The following is an 18,644-nucleotide window of genomic DNA, read 5'->3' on the forward strand; positions in this document are numbered from 1 at the left end:
GAATTTTAATTCTAAACAATGGAATGTCTGCTCCACAAAAACATCAATAAATCACATATTCATGAAATGAATGTGATTTAGCTTTCACTTTTGCTAAATTACAGTATGCAAGAAAAGAAAACTACAAAAAATTTATTTAAAAAGTTAAAAAATTCAATACACATAAAAAATTTGTCGGGAAGGGGAAAAGACTAAAACATTAAATCTGACAAAGTTTCGAGCAGCGATATTTAAAATGAAAACAAAATTTGCATAGAAAAGGTGAAAAAAAAAATGAGAAAGATTCCATCAAAAATATTTAATATACATTTAAAAAAAAAAAAAAAAACTTGAAGGAAAGGGGGAAAACACTAAATTATCAAGTATGAAAAAGATTCCATACATAATATTAAAAATAGATAAAACATTTATAAGGAAGGGGAATAGACAAAAATGTCAAATACGGTAAGATTTATTGATATTTAAGATACTTTTTTTTTTTTTTTTAATGTGTGGGGGATTGGGAAAACATTAAATATGACAAAAATTCAATAAACATTTTTGAAAAGACATAAAAATATTGTAAGGAAAGGGAAAAGACTAAAACATCAAATATTGAAATATGATAAAGATTCCATCAATATTACTTAAAATACATTTTCAAAAACTTTCAAGGAAGGGTATAATACCAAAACATCAATTATGACAAATACATTAGTAATATTCAAAATACACAAACAACTTGCAAGGAAGGTAAAAATACTAAAGTATCAAAAACGAAAGATTTTGACAAACATTAGATTTAAATGACAACATGTTATAATATGACAACATCCAAGAGAATTGTAGCAAATAAAATTTCAAAGGGAGGGGGAACCCATGTAATTTTAACATGTATAATTTACATAAAAGCAAATATGATACATTTTTCATTTTTTGAGGAATATTGAATGAACAAACCTTAAACCAGGTGGTCCAAAATTTATTGGACGACTGCTCAAGTTCCATTTCCCCTATAACATGCAAATTATAAATGTAAATTGTTATAAAGAATGGTTTTTTTAACAATAATTTTTATACATAAACACACATACTTGTACTGGACATGCCCAGAGAATACATGCACAGATTGTCGAGAATATAAACACTTTGTAGATGATGACAATGAAAATGATTAAGACCAATATGAAAACAAGGAAATAAAAAAACAATGAAAAACCAAACATATGTCAAGGTTTAGGGCCTTAGCGCTCAGGATTAAGTTGCTTCAAAAGGCACATTAAACTTTTTTTTTCTTTCCTTCTTTGACAACAGCCTCCATAGTGCATCAAAATGTACATAAGGTTTAAAATTATATACTGATTAACTGTTTTTGAGTTTGGATTTAGCCATTTTTAAAGCCTGGTCGATAAAATGATAACATTTATTTTATTCATAAATATGAAATAATTATCTTTTTCATACATTCATATTATGCATAAATACAGTGCTCGCCATGGGCGCCCATATGCAAAATCTTAAGGGAGGGCCCAGATAGTTCCCCCATGGCTTAGCAGGATATTGTCCCCACGGAAACCGATTTCAGTACAGATTAAAGTTATTAAAATTTGACCTACTTATTCATTATTGGCTAGAGAATAAATGTTTTTACATTTCATTCAAAGAAAAAAGTACTAAAAGCAAAAAAGTTCTAATATCTAGGGGGGGGGGGCTTGAGCCCCCCCCCCCCCCCATATGGGCACCAATGGTGAATGCCCCATGTTAAAATCATATTTGTTCTGATTATAAAGCAGCTGATTTTATAAACCGGCATACCTGCACTAAAAAAAAAAGAGGTCTTAAAGTTTAAATACTCTGAAAAATGAATTGCTACATTTATAATCTTTTAAGTGTTTCAAAACACAATTGGTGTTCAAACAAGACATGAGGTACATTTTTTAATTTACAAAACAGTCTTAAAATTTTGGCGCATTGTCATCATCATCATCATTAGCTCCAAGGATTAGGCAATATACCTGTTCCAGCCTCATTGATACATCCACCTTTTTTTTGGGGGGGGGGGGGTCAGCCGCGGTCTCTTTTGCCCTTAGGAGCATAATTGAGGACAGCCCTAGGGAATCTTGTACTCGGCACATGCTGTACATGACTTTTCCCCTTGGTGCATTATTCCTTCACTCTATCACATAAGTAGTGCGATTGTGTTTGATTAAAAGTCAAAATTTGACAACACTTGAAAGTTTGTATAAAAGTTTTGTAGCATTCAACATTACTTCCCCCTTGCTCTAAAGTGCATCATATGATATCAAGCGCTTTTCTGACATCTATTGAAGAGTGCAAATTTGGTAATACGATTTCCTCATCTTCCTACACTGGTTCCTCAAATTCTTGGTAAGACATAAGTTTAGAATTTGCTATATGTCTGTTGAAATGTTTAAAATACTATAACTGTCTTTAACAATTTGTAACATATGCTCTTCAAAAGCTTGATTTCATTAAACGGTGATAATGATTTTATTCAAGGATAGTTTTGATATGTTTTGATATTGTATTGATTCTGTTCTTCCAGATTTGATTTTTAAAAGTGACTGATTTTGTTCTCCAGTGATTTTATAGGTGGCGGTTACTGTATAACATGTACATCATTCTTCCCTATTTTTGTTGTGATTTACAAATTATTTTTAATTTTGACACAATAATGACTTTAAAAGGTTATAACTTACTGGCTATTTAAAATCTCAGTAATGTACTTGTCAAGGGTATCTAAAGAAATATTAGAAGGTATTTTCAACTGTTTAGTCTTTTTAACAATATATTTTCAATGAATTTTTTTTATAGTTGACATGTCAGGTTTATGTTACTTCAGGCAAAAAAAAAAAACATTAAAAAAGATTTCTGCTTTTGATTATCTTCTTTTAATAGTATCAAAGAACAATATTTTTGCAAGAACACAAAATTCTCACAAACAAACTGAAAGTTGAGAGACAATTTTTCCTCAGCCAAATCCAAAGGCGAGAAACCCCCAAAGACACATAAAAAATTACTTTTTACCCATTAACTTACCGCAAGTAATGATTTTGATGAAACAAGCAAGTTTTGAGCAATCATCAAAGCTGTCAAGTTTTGAAAATCATTTTTGGAAATATATTTGCCTTGGATTTTTTCAATGTCACCTAATAATGAACAAATTAATCACAATAAATTCATACTTGATTAAAGAGCAAATTTTACATTTACATCATCCAAAACATTTGGAAACCAAAAAGTATTACATAACAAGCAGCAAATTAAAATTTGACTGAATCTTATGTACTGGTGAAAATTTTTAGGCCTAACACTTTAATTTATTTGAAAATAATCTTTAAAAATATAAAATTAGATATGTATGTCTGAACAAATACAGGGTTAACATAAAAGAATATCCCAGATTTAAAAGTTTATATTTTATACACTATTACACTTAGCACTATAAATGATACATAAAAATATAGATAAACTGAGAAAGTTTTTTTTTTTCACTCACAAATGTTCGACGTGTGAGCCTTTCATAATACGAATCACATCTATAACATACATTTTGGAGTATTTTGCTTTCAATTTTTCGTAATGCTGAACATATGCGATCTTTCAGTTCTTGCAATGTTGAAGGCAATAATTGTGTATAAACACTGTCGTTGGCACGAAACTTCATTAAAAAAAATCACATGGGGTTAGGTTTGGTTATCTGGCGGGCCAATGCGTAAAGGGTAAATCATCATCACCTGCACAGCCAATCCAGCATTGCAGAATGTCAGTGGCGCAGCGAAGTGGGGGTGGGGGGGGGGGTGCCAATCCTAATACAGTAGTTATTACATATGGAAGGACTGTTGTGACCAAAAAACCCTTCCAGAAGGAATTTCTGGCTGCGATACTGCGGAATGTGAACATTTAAGTTGCTACTTATGTTCAAGAAAACTTGGACAGTATACGTACATATAAATAGCATACATAAAAATAAGAATTTATTTTTATGTACACTAGCTGCATTGCCCAGCTTTGCACGGTCGATCTCAAAAATAAAAGTTATGTCAAGTGATGCATGTTCAACAATCAGTCTTCAATTAGAGAAAAAAAAATACTGTCAAATTTCCCGTTAAAATAGTCATTCTTAAAAAAAAGAAAACGGCAAGTCGAAAATTCCCGAACAAATTAAATGCAACCCTTCATAAATACAACTATAATCCTTAAAAAAAAGATAAATTGCCAAATAATAATCAAAAAGGGAAATTTTTACCAAAAACAAAAACAAAATTTTATTTAATCACAGTTGAGAAAAAAAAGTGGCAATCTTCTGAATGGCTTATTCACGCTGACTTAAAATGAGATCGCGCAAACGATAATTTTCTGATATGAAAATGCTGTTCCATTTTAGGCTTAAAAATGCTTATAACTGTTCTTCTGCTGATTTTACAGCCTTGGTTTTTTTTCTTTTTTTTTTGTTATTCGAAGGAATTAAATGTACTCCAGGGGTATTTTTCGTGGGCTTTCAAATAGTGCTAAAATTGAACCGGTCGGATAATCATTTCGGGTAGAAAGAGCCATTTAGTGCCAATTTCGAGCTCAAAAATTAAAATTCAAACAGTTTGGTACTTTTTTGGCATTCAAAAACACCTTTATGTTCCTCCTTGGGTGCCCGAGTACCTCCTTGCCAAATTTGGTCGAGATCCGACGTAAACTGTTGATTGATAAAGGGAACATACTCACATATAAATATATTCTTTGTTTTATTTATATAGATTTATAGTCGTAAGTGTAATCATTTATGAAATATAAATGTTTAAACCCAGGATATTCTTTTATGCTAACCCTGAACCTAAACATAATTATGAACATAAAGTTTGAATGAAATGATTCGCAATCACCTGGCTGACTTTATTTTACATTTCAGATTACTACATAACAGTAATCTGAGCCTAGTAGTTCCGTCACCCTAGGCGACAGTGACAAGTACCCCCTCCTCCCCCGCCGATTGAATAATAATAATAATAATAATAATAATAATATTATAAAATAATAATATATATTAATAAAATAAAAATTATAGTAAAGTGCTTCAAATTAAAGTTAGTTTCTAGTTAAATTTCAAACTGGGTTTTGCATATCCAAGCACTGGTATACACTTTAGATTATATTTTTTAACATTAAAGTGGTCCATCTTATGGCACTAAAACATATATTAATATTTTTAAAATACTTTTAAATCACACAATTTGCTGCCTCTAAAGTTAAATTGAATTTCTAGTTAAATTCTGAACTATGCTTTTCTTGTAGTACTCACTTTAAACTATAATTATTACTACTTTTTAGCATTGAAGCAGTGAATCTTATGGCGCTGAAAAAGGTATTCATACTTTAAAAAAAAAACTTCAACTTCGAAATTTGCCGCCCTAAAGATTTGCCGCCTATGTTGCCTGCTACATAAACATGTGTATCTTGTTGTTCTGTGGTTAAGATGCTTGACCATTCTTAATTGCTTTATTCTTTTTGCTGTTTCTTAATTTATTATTCAAGTCTAAATAAAAGGCTGTTTGTTCTGAAACTTGCTTCACTGCGTTATGATAAACTCTTCTCACCAATAATATCTTCAAAGCTATAGTATTACATCTATGCATTGAAAAGGGAAGACTCTTAGTAAAGTTATTCATATATTTAACAAATTTATTTCAATATCATGGGTAACCAAATTTTAATGTATTAAATCTTGAACATGAAGAAGCAATTTAAAATATTATTATTTAAAACAAAACTGTATGGTACAAATTATTGAGCATTCAAGACTGCTCATTGTCCTCACTTTACTGTGACCTTAGTTGAAGATCAATTTGTTTTTTATATGAGATCATTTCAGTTTTCTTTTTTGTACTAATATTTGCTTAGTGGGACTAGTGTTAAATGTCAACAGGTTTTACCGTTGGTCCTTTTCTGTGCTAGGGTATTTTGGCATTAAATAAAGCTTGATTATTTTAGTTAGCATTTAATGCATTAATTTCAGTGTAATAAATATTACAGGGTTTTGCAACAAAAGTCGGGAGGGGGGGGGGAGTTTAGAAATATAAAGGTACACATATACAAGGTATGCAAAGTAAAAATTAAAGGTAATTCTAAGTTTATAATAAAAGGAATACATTGGTTAGTATTTCATTTTCTATGTTTTTAGAATAATTAATTATCCTTTATATCATCATATATTATCATGTATATCATCATATATTAATTATCATAATCATCATATGCAGGGGTCGACAAAAAAAAAAATTGCATCATTTGCAAAAATTCTCATTTTAAAGAATGTCTCGACAAATAAGTAAACAATTGTTCCGTAACTTTTGTCACATACTTCAGCTGACATGTGACGTTTCAATGAAAATCAAATTGCAATTAAGAACATTTTATGTTGCCTAGTATAAGTGTATTAGCTGTTATTCTTATTTTCCTTTCAACAGCGTAAACAGTAAGGAGAAAATATTATATAGCATTAGATCCATCCACTAAAATTGGGTACAAACCAATACTGCACACAATCAAAAACTAAAGTCGACAACCTATAAATAACAAGTATTCTCAAATAAATTTGACAGCTTCATTTCGGTATTTTAAACAAGGAAAGTCTACTATTATACCCTTCTAAACTAGATTAAACGATGTTTTTCATAATCAATTTATTAATAATGAACTATCTTTGACAGTGTAGATGTCAGTGTTTTGACAGTATTGAATATCTTTAAAACAAACCACACTTTTTTTGAATTTTTCATTGAAATTTTGCTATTTTTTAATTTTAGTGCTACAAAGCATAAAAATAGACTGGACGTATTATTCGACAAACAGAACAAGTAAAAGGTTTTTGAAATAAAAATACAACCCAGCCCACGAGGGCCTGATTACCGCACAGGCCTGTGCCTGGGGCCTCCTCTTCCTAAGGGGCCCCAAATTACTTAAAGAATTATGCATAGCGTTACAACTATACAAAAAATACACTCATTTTGAAAATAATAGCATTCAAGGGGGCCTCCAAATTATTGTGAGCCTTGGGCCTCACTTTGAGTTAGTCGGGCCCTGCAGCCCACTTTTATAATACACCCAAAGAAAGCCACACTAAGCCTGAAACGACCAACTTAGCATCAGAATCTGATCTTGATTCTATCATAATCAATTCTATCATAATGGTTCATTAATGATAAATCTAGAACTATGTGTTCAGCTTTAATGTAGTTTATTGAATCTATGTAACTTTAGAGTTTAGATTATTACATGGTAGCTAAAATTACCTTTTTCAGAGCTTACACTGCAATCAATGAACAAGCCATTTGGTTTCAAAAACTCTTTCCAAGCGCTTGATGTGTTTGTTGCTGATATTACGATATCTGCATCCTTAACCTGAAAGGTAAACATGCATAAGCTTAAAACACATACATAAACTAAATAGGTTTTCATTGTAACTAAAAAAGCAAATATAGCTGAGCATTAGTAATTTGATCTTCATATTACAGTAGACTTTCAATTATCCACGAGCGGATTATCTGTGAGTCATTTAGCAATCAAGAACATGTATTTTTGCAGCAAGAAGCAAAAACCAATGGCTGGTTTTTTTTCTCGAAAAATTGAAGAAGTTAAACTTATAGTTGTTGTTGTTTTTGCTTTATTTATTCATTTTTTTTTTATTTATTTATTGAGCAATCGGGACTGCTTATTGTTCTCACTTGACAGTTTTGAATTCCTATGATTTTATTCTCCCCCCCCCCCCCCCCCCCCAACTTCCTCTGCAGCACTACTGTCGGCCGGCCGCCTCACGATGCTGCTCCTCCAGCGAAAACCGTCTCCAGGTTGCATCACTTACTTGCCTACACTTACACATACACCTACACACACACGTACACCTATACACACACCTACACACACATATACCACACACACACACACAACTACCCACACACACAAGCACACATGCCTAGACACACATACACATACCCCTCCCCCCAACACACTAACACATACGCCTACATACACACACACACACACACACTCGTGATTGCAAAAAACATAATTTGAATTCAAGATGTCAAAATTCAAAATAATTATATTTTATTTATTTATTTATTTTTTTTTTTTTTCTTTTTGCACTTACTTCATCGTACACGCCTTTGTTTTTTATTGATGTTAAGTGCTGTTTTACAAAAATATAAAACATTTTTACTGTTCTGCATATATGTTTTCACTGTACAAAGTACTATGTATCAATACAGCCCTGTTTTTGAGGAAGAATAATTTTTACCTTTACTTCTTTCATTTTAGCCTTTTTGCAGTTTATTCACAACTTTTATTATCTGTGGCACTTGTGCCACCAGATTCCGCAGATGATCCAGAGTTTACTGTTCTACCAAAAAGTTAATTCACACTTAAATTAAACAATAAGACTCTTTTTAAATGTTTTTGAATAGGTTTTCTTCCAAAGCTGTGAGCATTTTATTGCATTTTTCCAAAAATGCAAATCAGAACAACAAAAACAACAACGTAACAAAATATAATTACTGATTGGAGAATGCTTTTTAATTTTCAGAATCCTAATATTAAAATGAGCAATTGATCAATGTATCTAGATTTAGGTACAAAACAATATTAAGCAATCAGTTTGCTAGTAGCAAAAAGATGTTGAAATAGATATGTAAATAATGCAAAAAAAAATAAGAAATATAGAAAAGAAAGGGAAAACACCGGCACTCCTCATGCTACAACATGAGGCTAAAATAAAGAGCAAATACTTAGAAAGTAGAAAGGTAATGTTTGTTCAACACTTTCAGTTAGTGTTCAAGTGGGGCTGATTAAATCTGCTCATAGTTACAGCTTCCTTCAAACAAAAATATTCATAATTCACCCACAGAAAAGCTGTAGTGACAAACTGTTTCAATAGGTATGCAGCGCTTTTATATTAGCAGTAACTTTGCATTATTTAAATGGGTTATACTCATGGGCGGAGTTGGGGGGGGCGGGGCTTAAGGAGGCAAAACTCCCCCTTGACAACTCATTAGTCCCTCTGAGAGAAAAAATATAAACGAGGATTAAATCCTTTCTACACATAGTTATTTTTGACCCTTAAAATAATAAAATACTCTCGTAGCAATTGAAAAAAAATTGAGCTCAGTATGGAACATTTTACCACTATCTCCTGCCCTCTTAATTTTGCTCATTGTTGTTTACAGTGCCAGATATGGGGATTGTTTCCAGGCTGACAACTTCTAAGCGTGATGAAAGTGACATGACCCCACACTATGAGATTAAAGAGCACTTAAAATGACTAAAAACTATAAACTTTTAATACTTCATTTTAGGGGGCTTTAAGGAGGACCATCCTCCACCCTACCTTCTCTTCTCATCTAGCTTGGCCAAACGTAGCCTAAAATAGCGATTTTTGAATATAAATTTGAGACAATTTCCAGACGGTAATAGTCATCTCCTCTCATGTCTGGCGTTGCCAAAGAGAGGTTAAAAATGTGCTTTTAGGAATTATGTTTTTAGAGCTTCAGAATCTGCCACCCAAAGACTGCATAAAAATGCATTTTCAAAGCCTCAATTCCAAAAATTTTCCTAAACCTGAACCCTCTTGCTTACTTTAACATCACTAAGCATACTCTAAAATAGCAATTTTAGACCTTCATTTTTGAAAAACTTCCAAATGAGATTACCCACCCTCTTTTCTAGTATCTCAACATATTGCCTAAAATTGAGTTTTTAAAGCTTCAGTGTTAAAAAAAAATATCGGAGAACTATCTCCAACCCTTTTCCTAGCATTCTGAAGCCTAAAATGTGTTTTTAGAGGACTACTATTTAAAAAATTTCCAAGGGATGGCTCCTGAACCAGCAGTGCTTCCTTAATGTTAGTACTACTAAAAATAACCAGTCTTTAAAATTTCAATTTGGAACATTTCTCGTAGCTGATTCATGTGCCCCCCCTCCCCCCTTTCCACTGCATAATCTCTCCAAAGATAGGCTAAAATAGCATTTTAAAACTTCGAAGTTTTCAGAGGGGGGGGGGGGGGATTCAACTATCTCTTTCTCTAAACTTCCTACTCTGCATGAAATTTTGTTTTCAGCAATATAATTGGCAGTGCCTTTAAACCTAAAGCCCTATACATGAAAGTATACAATATTCAAACCCTGTCTTCCCCTAGATAGCCTATAACTGACTTCAGTTTTGAAGAAAATTTCGGAAGGGAATCTTCTTGCTTTTCCTCTATCGTTTTCCAATGCAGCCTAAAATTGCTTCTTTTAGACTTCAAAAGCGGAAAATTTTGAGAAGGAGTCTCCGGCTGCCTAATATCACCTAAGAAAGCTTAAAATGGACTCAAATTTGGAAAAAAAAATGGGAAGAAACCTCATCCCCCCCCCCCCCCTTTTCTCCTAAAAATTGGCTAAATTTACTATATTCTGACATCAATTTTGAAATTTTCCTGAATCTCTCCAAGTGACCTTTTTTGCCTAACAGCTCCAAAGATTGACTAAAACTGCATTTTTATGACTTCCATTTCAAAAAATTTCCAGAGGATACTCACCGGTTCTAACAATTCTAAAAAAAGCCGAATATTGCATTTTTATTTTTAGGACTTGTTAACTTTCAGGATCTATTCTTCTTTTCAAAAAGAACAAATTATTCATAAAGAATTTTTCAGTGTTAAAATTATCAGGCATTTCATAAATTCCCCCAATGTGCCCCTAGAGGGGGCACGTGTGAACAGGCCTGGGACATATGAACACGGGTAAAAAATGCAGGATGAGCATCATATTTTAAAGGAAAATTCTTCAATACGAAACATATACCTAAATAACAAATACGTTGAAGGGTTTGTAACCTATACTGCGTCAGTTTCAATTGTACACAGTTATTGTTTCACTAAGAAAATATTTTCCCCAAATATATAACTAAGCACTGTCAAATTCTGAAGTCTCATAGCCTGTTCTGATCATTAAATAGACTAGACAAAAACTTATATGACTACATAATGCAAATATTTTTTTTATGTAAGAGTCAATCTTCATATATTTTGCTTTTAAGCTTCATGCATTGTTTGATAATGAATTTTAAAATGATTTTAAACTTTAGTTTTTAATTAAATGAAAATATTTTGTGTCTTTTTATTTTGTGTAAGTATTATAAAACACTAAACTATTGATGAAATAATTAGTAACAAAATATTAAAAAAATAAAAATATTAAATATTTATTGAGGCAATGAGAAGCAAAGAGATGTAAGCGAAAATTTTCAAGTTTTGAGTAAAACATGTTTAAAGCTATGGTCTTAAGTAGGCTTTAATTGAAAATTTTTTCTAAATCATGTTGTACAACCTACCAGGGCTACTAGTACTATCAAAACAGAGGAGAGGTTGACCTACCATTTGTTCTGGTTATCTCCAAATTTTTAATTTTGCCACTTACATCCCTTGGCTTCTCACTGCCTCATATAGTGTATAAGATGAACATTTACAGATACCACCTGACTTAAGAATATTTTGACACACAAACAGGTTCTGTGTTCAAAATTATTTTTTAAACAATTTTTAATCCAAACGTTTTATTCACATCTTTTTTCTTTTCTTTTTTTTATGCACTTTATGATTTGACATAATTCAAAATTTATTTGGCAGCTTTCCTTTGTTAAAATGTTCAAGAAACCACCATGTGGAATAATGTAATTATACAGCAAAAACATGTGTTTATATGAAACAGACAATTTTTATCTTTAATAGCTCTACAAAACTTCTTTACTTATCTAAACTGAAATGCTTATCACAGTTTTAAAACTAAATTTTTTATTGCATCAATATTTTTCTCCTTTTTTCTTTTTTTTTCCAAGAACTAAATTTTGACCTAGGAACAGTTCAAATTATGAAAAGTTTTTGAGAACGTAACTCCCTTGTAAGTCAAGCGGCATCGGCATATTGAGTGAAATCTGCCTTGAGTCATATTACCTTCAAAGAAATATTCTCCGTTTCCGATCTAGCAACAGTTACTGCTGCATTTTCATGCAATAAAAGTTGTACTATAGGATGAACAAAATTTTGTTTCCCACATAATAGAACTTTGGAATCTTTTAAAGGAAATTCTAAAGATTAAAAAATGAAAAGAAAAGAAAAAAAAATCAGATATCACATTTTATTTATGACATAATCAAACAGTCAAAGCAAATGCAAACAAACAAAAAATTACCTTTAGAAAGTTCAAAAAGTGCAGAGGCTGTACATGGAAGAATTACATCACCACAATGCTTTTTGTTGATATTGTTAATATTAACATGGTTCACTCTATAAAATAAATTTTAAATAATAAAATTAATAACTTGGTTTTAAACATGAACAAATTATATGAAGCAAAATCTCAGCTAGCTGACACTCAATAAATCAAATTTTTCTGATACACTCTGTACTCAGTACAAAGAAAAAAAAAACTATATGGTCAGACATTTTTTGAACATTATAACACACAACTCTGCTTTTTCCTTACATTTTTTACGTTTCTATTTTAAAAAAATAAATAAATAAAGAGAGAAAACATGATTTGATATGAGGCAGTGAGAAGCAAAGGGATGTAAATGCTAAATCAACCAGTACAAAAGGTAGATGAACCCTTCCTCTGTCTTGTGGCAGGAAATAGTACTAGTTGTCCTGGTAGGTTCTGCAATACAGCATGATTTAGAAAACTTTTCAACGAAAGCCTACCTAGGACTGGAACTTTAAACGTGTTTTGCTCAAAACTTGGAAACTTCCACTCGCACCCCTTTGCTTCTTACTAGTGATGTGCCGGATTGTTAAAAAAATAGATCCGCAGATACGGATACGGATCATTAGTGACAAGATCCGCGGATATGGATACGGATCTCAAAAAAATTTTTTTACCCAATTCAACTATCCAAGTGTAAAATTTGTTACCGAAGGTATTCTCGTCAGAATAATGGCAGTTTCTTCAAAAAATGTCAACTACGGCAAAAATATAATCAAGACTGTGATTTACTCTTTAAAGAAATCTCAGTTAAAATTGATGGAGAGTTGGAAGGAATGGGCCAGCGCTGCGTTAATGTTAAATGGAATGTGAAAAATTATTCCTAGCTTACTCGATAGATATAGGATACAGGAGCAAGAGTGTAAAGATGCTACTGTACAGGCTAGAAACAATTTTTGCATTTTATTTCAGCATAAATGCAGCGCTGACCCATTCCACCAAATTACTCCGACCGATGGAATAACAGAGCCGGGAACACCTTTGCAAACAGTAAATAAAGAATTTAGTCTCACTTTTTTTTTGAAGGATGCCGAGAAAAACAAAAATGAAGAATAACAGAAACCCCAAATCAATAACGAAAACTAATATTAATAAAAAATTTAAAAAACAAAGCATATCCCAGAGAGCCGACCTCATATTAACACTAGAAAGACGGCGTTTTGCGTATACCTAGAAGGACGAGCAGCGGTCACTTGGACCGCCATACTTAAAATAATAGAAATTTCCTCCTTTTGGGATTTTCAGCCATAGAAAAGATTTGTTTCATAATATCAAAGTTCAATTTAACAATTTAATCCTAATATAGTCTGCAAATAAGTCTCAGATAGCTTTTTTTTATTTTACGTTCGATCAAGTGAAATACACATGCTTTACACAATTGGCATTGAGAAAGAGGAAATTTGTACAAAAAAGAGGAAATTTTCTTAGCATGTAATAACTAACAAGTACTATAATCAATCATGCATGTGTTTGATTTAAAAAATATCTTAATATCGCAAGATACCGTACATTACTATCTTTTACAGTATTTCGAAATACTTATGTTATCACGTCACCTGTATATTAGTCATTTACAGTTTTTTGTTTGGAAGTTAGAACAAATGCTCCTAGTTTTAGTTCCACATAATTTAATTTAATTTTAGGAGTTCTGTTTTTGAAATTTTCTCCTTTTTTTCGGCGTCGGACCCTTTTCACTCTTTCTTTCACTACTTTTTAAATTTTGAGCATCAGTTTTTATTAGCGAGGTTTCTTCTCATTCTAACTCAGAAGAACAATCCTTTTCTGCAAATCTAGGCTCCGAAAAATATTCGCAATAATCTCATGAAAGCAAACTATTCTCATCGCTAGAAATATATTTCTCTTCAGATAAGTCAGACTGTTCATTCAAACCATAATCTGTTTTAGATATAAATCTGCAACAGTTTCAGGAGTTAATGTTCCTATAAGTTTTGCTTGTCAACGGTTCATCTCGACATCATGAAGATAATTATGTGACTGAGCACTTCATTATCACCGAAGAAAATAAACGTCAATGCTTCAAGCAAAGCACATGTTTTGGTGCACAAAACAATTTCAGCAAACATTTTTGTAATTTACCTGTTTATATTTCCTTTTTTTTAGACCCAAAGTAATTTCACGTGTCCAGTCACATGCTTTTCAAATTTACCTTTCCCAACTTTGCCCCCTGCGCAGATAGCAGAAAACTGAAACCATGCAACCAGCAGGTGTTTCGCATTTTCCTAACAGTTCAAAGAATTAAACCTGACCAACAGGTACTACTCAAGCTCAAAAGAACATTACTCACCCTGACAACTAACAATAGTCCATAGTACACACAACTGATAAGCGAAAAAAGAAGAAAACGGATGCATTAAGAAAGGTTCACTTAGCGGTCAAAATGACCGTAGTCAGTCTTTCTAGGTATAAACATTTATAGCGACTATAATAACAATCCTAAAAGGAAAAAAATTACTGTTGTAAAATCTTAATAAATAGTTAGGAAAAGTCAATGAAGGAAAAAGAGTTTGAAAATTAAACGCAGCAAATATGAGCATTTGAAAATCGTTTGCGGTCAAAATGACCGCTTCCGTCTTTCTAGTGTTAAAATGAATTTCGCGGGTCAGATTACACATTTGTTAACAAATATGAACTGACAGCTGGTAAAAATTTTAAATCATTGAGCTTTTTCTCTTTATCTTCCGACTATGAAATATCTACCAATCAAGCGTATAAAGGCTTGGAATTGCATTTAAAATTTACTTAACAAGATTATAGCTCCTACTGTATATAAGTTGGAAGTTTCAAATAAATATCAAACGCAGAAAACTTCGTTCTTTCAATTACGGCCAAAATTTTTAACGTGCGGGTAAATTTTTACTACCATAATTGTGAAAACCTTTAGTTGGTTTTTAATTAATATTCCGGTAATTAAAGTTCTACAAAAACAAGGCCAAGCTAAGAACACTTTTGATCAAGTCACCTTTTGAATGAAAAATGAACTATCAAAATCAGTTCATCTGTTTAGGAGCTATGATGCCACAAAAAGACACACTGATACACACTTTTAAAACATATTTCCCCTTCATTTTTGCAACGGGGGGGGGGGATACAAATTGGCTTCTGAAATGATATCTTATAATTTAAATAGGGAATAAAACCTAATTTAAACAGAATTTAAGACTCTTTTATTCAAATATTTAAAAAAATTTAGAATAGAAATGATCCGTTTAAGATCCGCCAAAAAAGTAACGGATACGGATACAAATCTTCATTTTCCCCCGGATATCCGCGAATACGGATACGGATATCCGGAACATCACTACTTCTTACTGCCTCATATGATCATGCAAGACCCATCCAGAGGACTCTGGATCTAATGTACGCATTGCAACCTGCTTACTTTAAATCAAAATAATATTAATACAGGAATACAATTTCAAAATAACTATTTTAAAAAAATTACCCTCCTACATCTTTACTAGGCAAAACAGCATCATAAAAGAAATCACAATCCAAATCATCAGTCAACTAAAAAAAAATGAGTAAAAAGATCTAAGCATTTTACAACAAAACAATTACAATGAGCTTTTAAAAGAAAGATAAAAAATAAATAAAATATTTGAAGAAAAAGTTACAAAAATCATCAATTTCCAATTGCAGTTTCAAAATGCGAGCAGAGATGAAAACAATTGGAAAAACACCAGATAATTTCAGGGGATTTTTTTTTTTAATGATAAAGTTTATTTTCACTTTGAAAAAATTGAATTTTTTTGCACTTTTCAGGAAGTTTTAATGGAAATTTTCAGCAAAAAGTGATAAAATTAGACATTTATCATACTTCAATTCTAATGCTATTTCCTTCTCCCCTCAAACCCCTCCTTGTATGTTAAAATACTGTCTGACTTTTATAATGCAAGTTGCTATATGATAATATAATTTGCATAATGCATATAGCTCAAAAAACTTTCAATACATTTTTCACATTGAATGAAATTTTTTTCACAAAATTATCTCAATAATATCAATAAGGGCATCCGTTAGAGGTGGAAGTATTTATACAGGGTGTCCACCCTAATTATGGACCAATTGCTAATTTCTAACCCGTTAGAAATAAGTGTCTAATTCAAATAATCTTTAAATCGCATAAAAAATCACAATTCATGAAATTTTTGTTAAAAAAATCAAATTTTGAAACAATTACAAAATTTAACTTTTTATACAGTCCCCAAGTCCTAGCAATGATATTTAGTAAAATGTTCCTGATGCACTAACATTTAAAACTAGAAAAAAATCACTCTTCTACGACCAAAATTGACAAAGTTATGAAGTTTTGAAAAATCACAATTTTCGAAGATTTTATGATGTCAGCGAGATAGCTCTTAATGGGATGTATGCGAATTGACAAAGTTTGTTAATAGGTTTAAATTTATTTTGACTTCTGTTTTGAGGTGTTATTAATGATTGAAAAGACTTTGCATTGCTATTTAGGATCTCAAAGGTCTATTTATCATTAGAAGTCATTTTTTTCCCTTCTTTTTTTTTTTTTTTTTTAGCTTAATTTTCTTTCTTTCTTTCTTTTTTTTTTTTTTTTTTTTTTTTTTTTTTGTCATAGCGGTTCATTGTTTTATTCTGAGAGTCTCTAACTTCAATCCACGAATATCATTAGGTAAATAGACATTTTTTTCAAAAAAAATTATTCAAATCAAATATATTACATAAAGCAATTATATTCATTTTTTAATCAAAACTTCTTGGTCAATTTTGGTCATAGAAGAGTGATTTTTTTTTATAGTTTTAAATGTTAAAGCTTCAGGAATATTTCATCAAATATCATTATTAGGACTGGGGGACTGTATAAAAAGTTAAATTTTGTAATTGTTTCAAAATTTGATTTTTTCACAAAAATTCATAAATTGTGATTTTTTATGCAATTTCAAGATGTTTTCCAATTAGAACTATACACTTATCTCTAACGGTTTAAAAATTAGCTATTGGTCCACAATTAGGGTGGACACCCTGTACATATGTTGCAGTTTATAATTCTTCTGTAATTAATACATAGGTCATTTTAATTCATTAAAATTTAACCAAAACTCACCTTTGTTTTTAAGGGTCCAGTACAGCATCAGGGAAAGTTTGTTTGCTTTAGTGGAACAATTATAGGCACTTAAAGAGCTTTTTCCCCATACAGGCAGAAACCCAAGTTTGTTTAGACAACAAAAAAAAAATGCATTTGGCCATTTTATCACAAACAGATCTTACACAATACTAATTATTATTACTTTGAAACTAATTTATTATTGACTTTTACATAACATTGAACAAAACTTAACTAACTTTACATAACACTTAACATAACTGAAACTTAAATAAAAAGTTTTGAAAAAAATACAGAATTTTTATTATTATAATTTCCCACATCACAGTAAATTAAACACCACTCTAAAATATTTTCAGCATACTCTTTTTTTTTTTTTTTAAGTAAACTTTCAGTTAAATTAGAAATTACATGTTCATTGTTTTAAATATTTAATATTAGTTTTTAATATTAATTACATTGTATCATATTTGGATTACAAATACAAATAAATCAGTAATTATATTGCATAAAATTGCTTAAGTTCTGAGCAAAGTTTAATTTACTTTGTTATATTTGATTCAAATACTATGTCTTTTTTTTTTTTTTTTTCAGAATTTTTTAAGAAATAGTTCCCAATAAAATGACCCTAAAACATTTTATTTATTAAGTAAAATATGAAACAGAGAACAACTTGGTTACAATAACTCAATTTTGCTCAAAAGTGCTGGTATGACTACTTTTACTACTATGCTTAACACAGCCGTATATTTAACTGAAACTCTAGTTTAAGTTTCGGTTCAGCTTTAGAAATCATTATGCAGTTTTGGTTGGTGGTTTTTGTTGGAAAGATAAAGAAAAACCAATTTAGTTTTGATTTGGACTTAGACTGGATTGGAAAAAAACCAAACTCAATAGCTTTCATTTTTACACAGTAAAGTTACATTCCAAGGAAGGGAAATCCTACTTATTTTTCTTTCAAACAATATCAACCATACATGAAATACACCGCCAGATCAGTCAATTCCAACCGAGGACTGCAGTTTTGTGCTTATTAGCACTCATCAGCCAGGCATAGGAAAGTGATTCAGCTGGAGATGGAAAACCTCTTAAGGAAGCCAAGAGTGCCAAACAAACTGGTAGCTAATACAAAATTAGCACTGACCAGACGAGTGACTGAAGCAATGGTTCGGTTCAACTCGAATATTGAAGGCAAGGCAGGTATATTCAGTAAGTTACCGCCCTACTGCCAGGGCTAAGGCAGAAATACATGAAATACACCACC

At 31.3% G+C, this 18,644-nt stretch overlaps 1 protein-coding gene across 1 annotated transcript in view; it reads right to left on the minus strand.

Annotated features, from left to right (window-relative positions):
• The window catches only part of LOC129227821 (uncharacterized), a 52,301-nt gene that overhangs the window by 26,943 nt on the left and 6,714 nt on the right, over window positions 1–18,644 (minus strand). The window contains exons 5-10 of the mRNA XM_054862437.1: window positions 15,746–15,810; window positions 12,214–12,308; window positions 11,976–12,109; window positions 7,284–7,392; window positions 3,040–3,149; window positions 940–992 (exon numbers count right to left, since the gene is read on the minus strand). Of these exons, the coding sequence (XP_054718412.1) occupies window positions 940–992; window positions 3,040–3,149; window positions 7,284–7,392; window positions 11,976–12,109; window positions 12,214–12,308; window positions 15,746–15,810 (566 nt within the window). The remainder of the gene's footprint in view (window positions 1–939; window positions 993–3,039; window positions 3,150–7,283; window positions 7,393–11,975; window positions 12,110–12,213; window positions 12,309–15,745; window positions 15,811–18,644) is intronic.

This window comes from Uloborus diversus, chromosome 1, assembly GCF_026930045.1.
Source record: "Uloborus diversus isolate 005 chromosome 1, Udiv.v.3.1, whole genome shotgun sequence".
Taxonomy (NCBI): Eukaryota; Metazoa; Arthropoda; class Arachnida; order Araneae; family Uloboridae; genus Uloborus; species Uloborus diversus.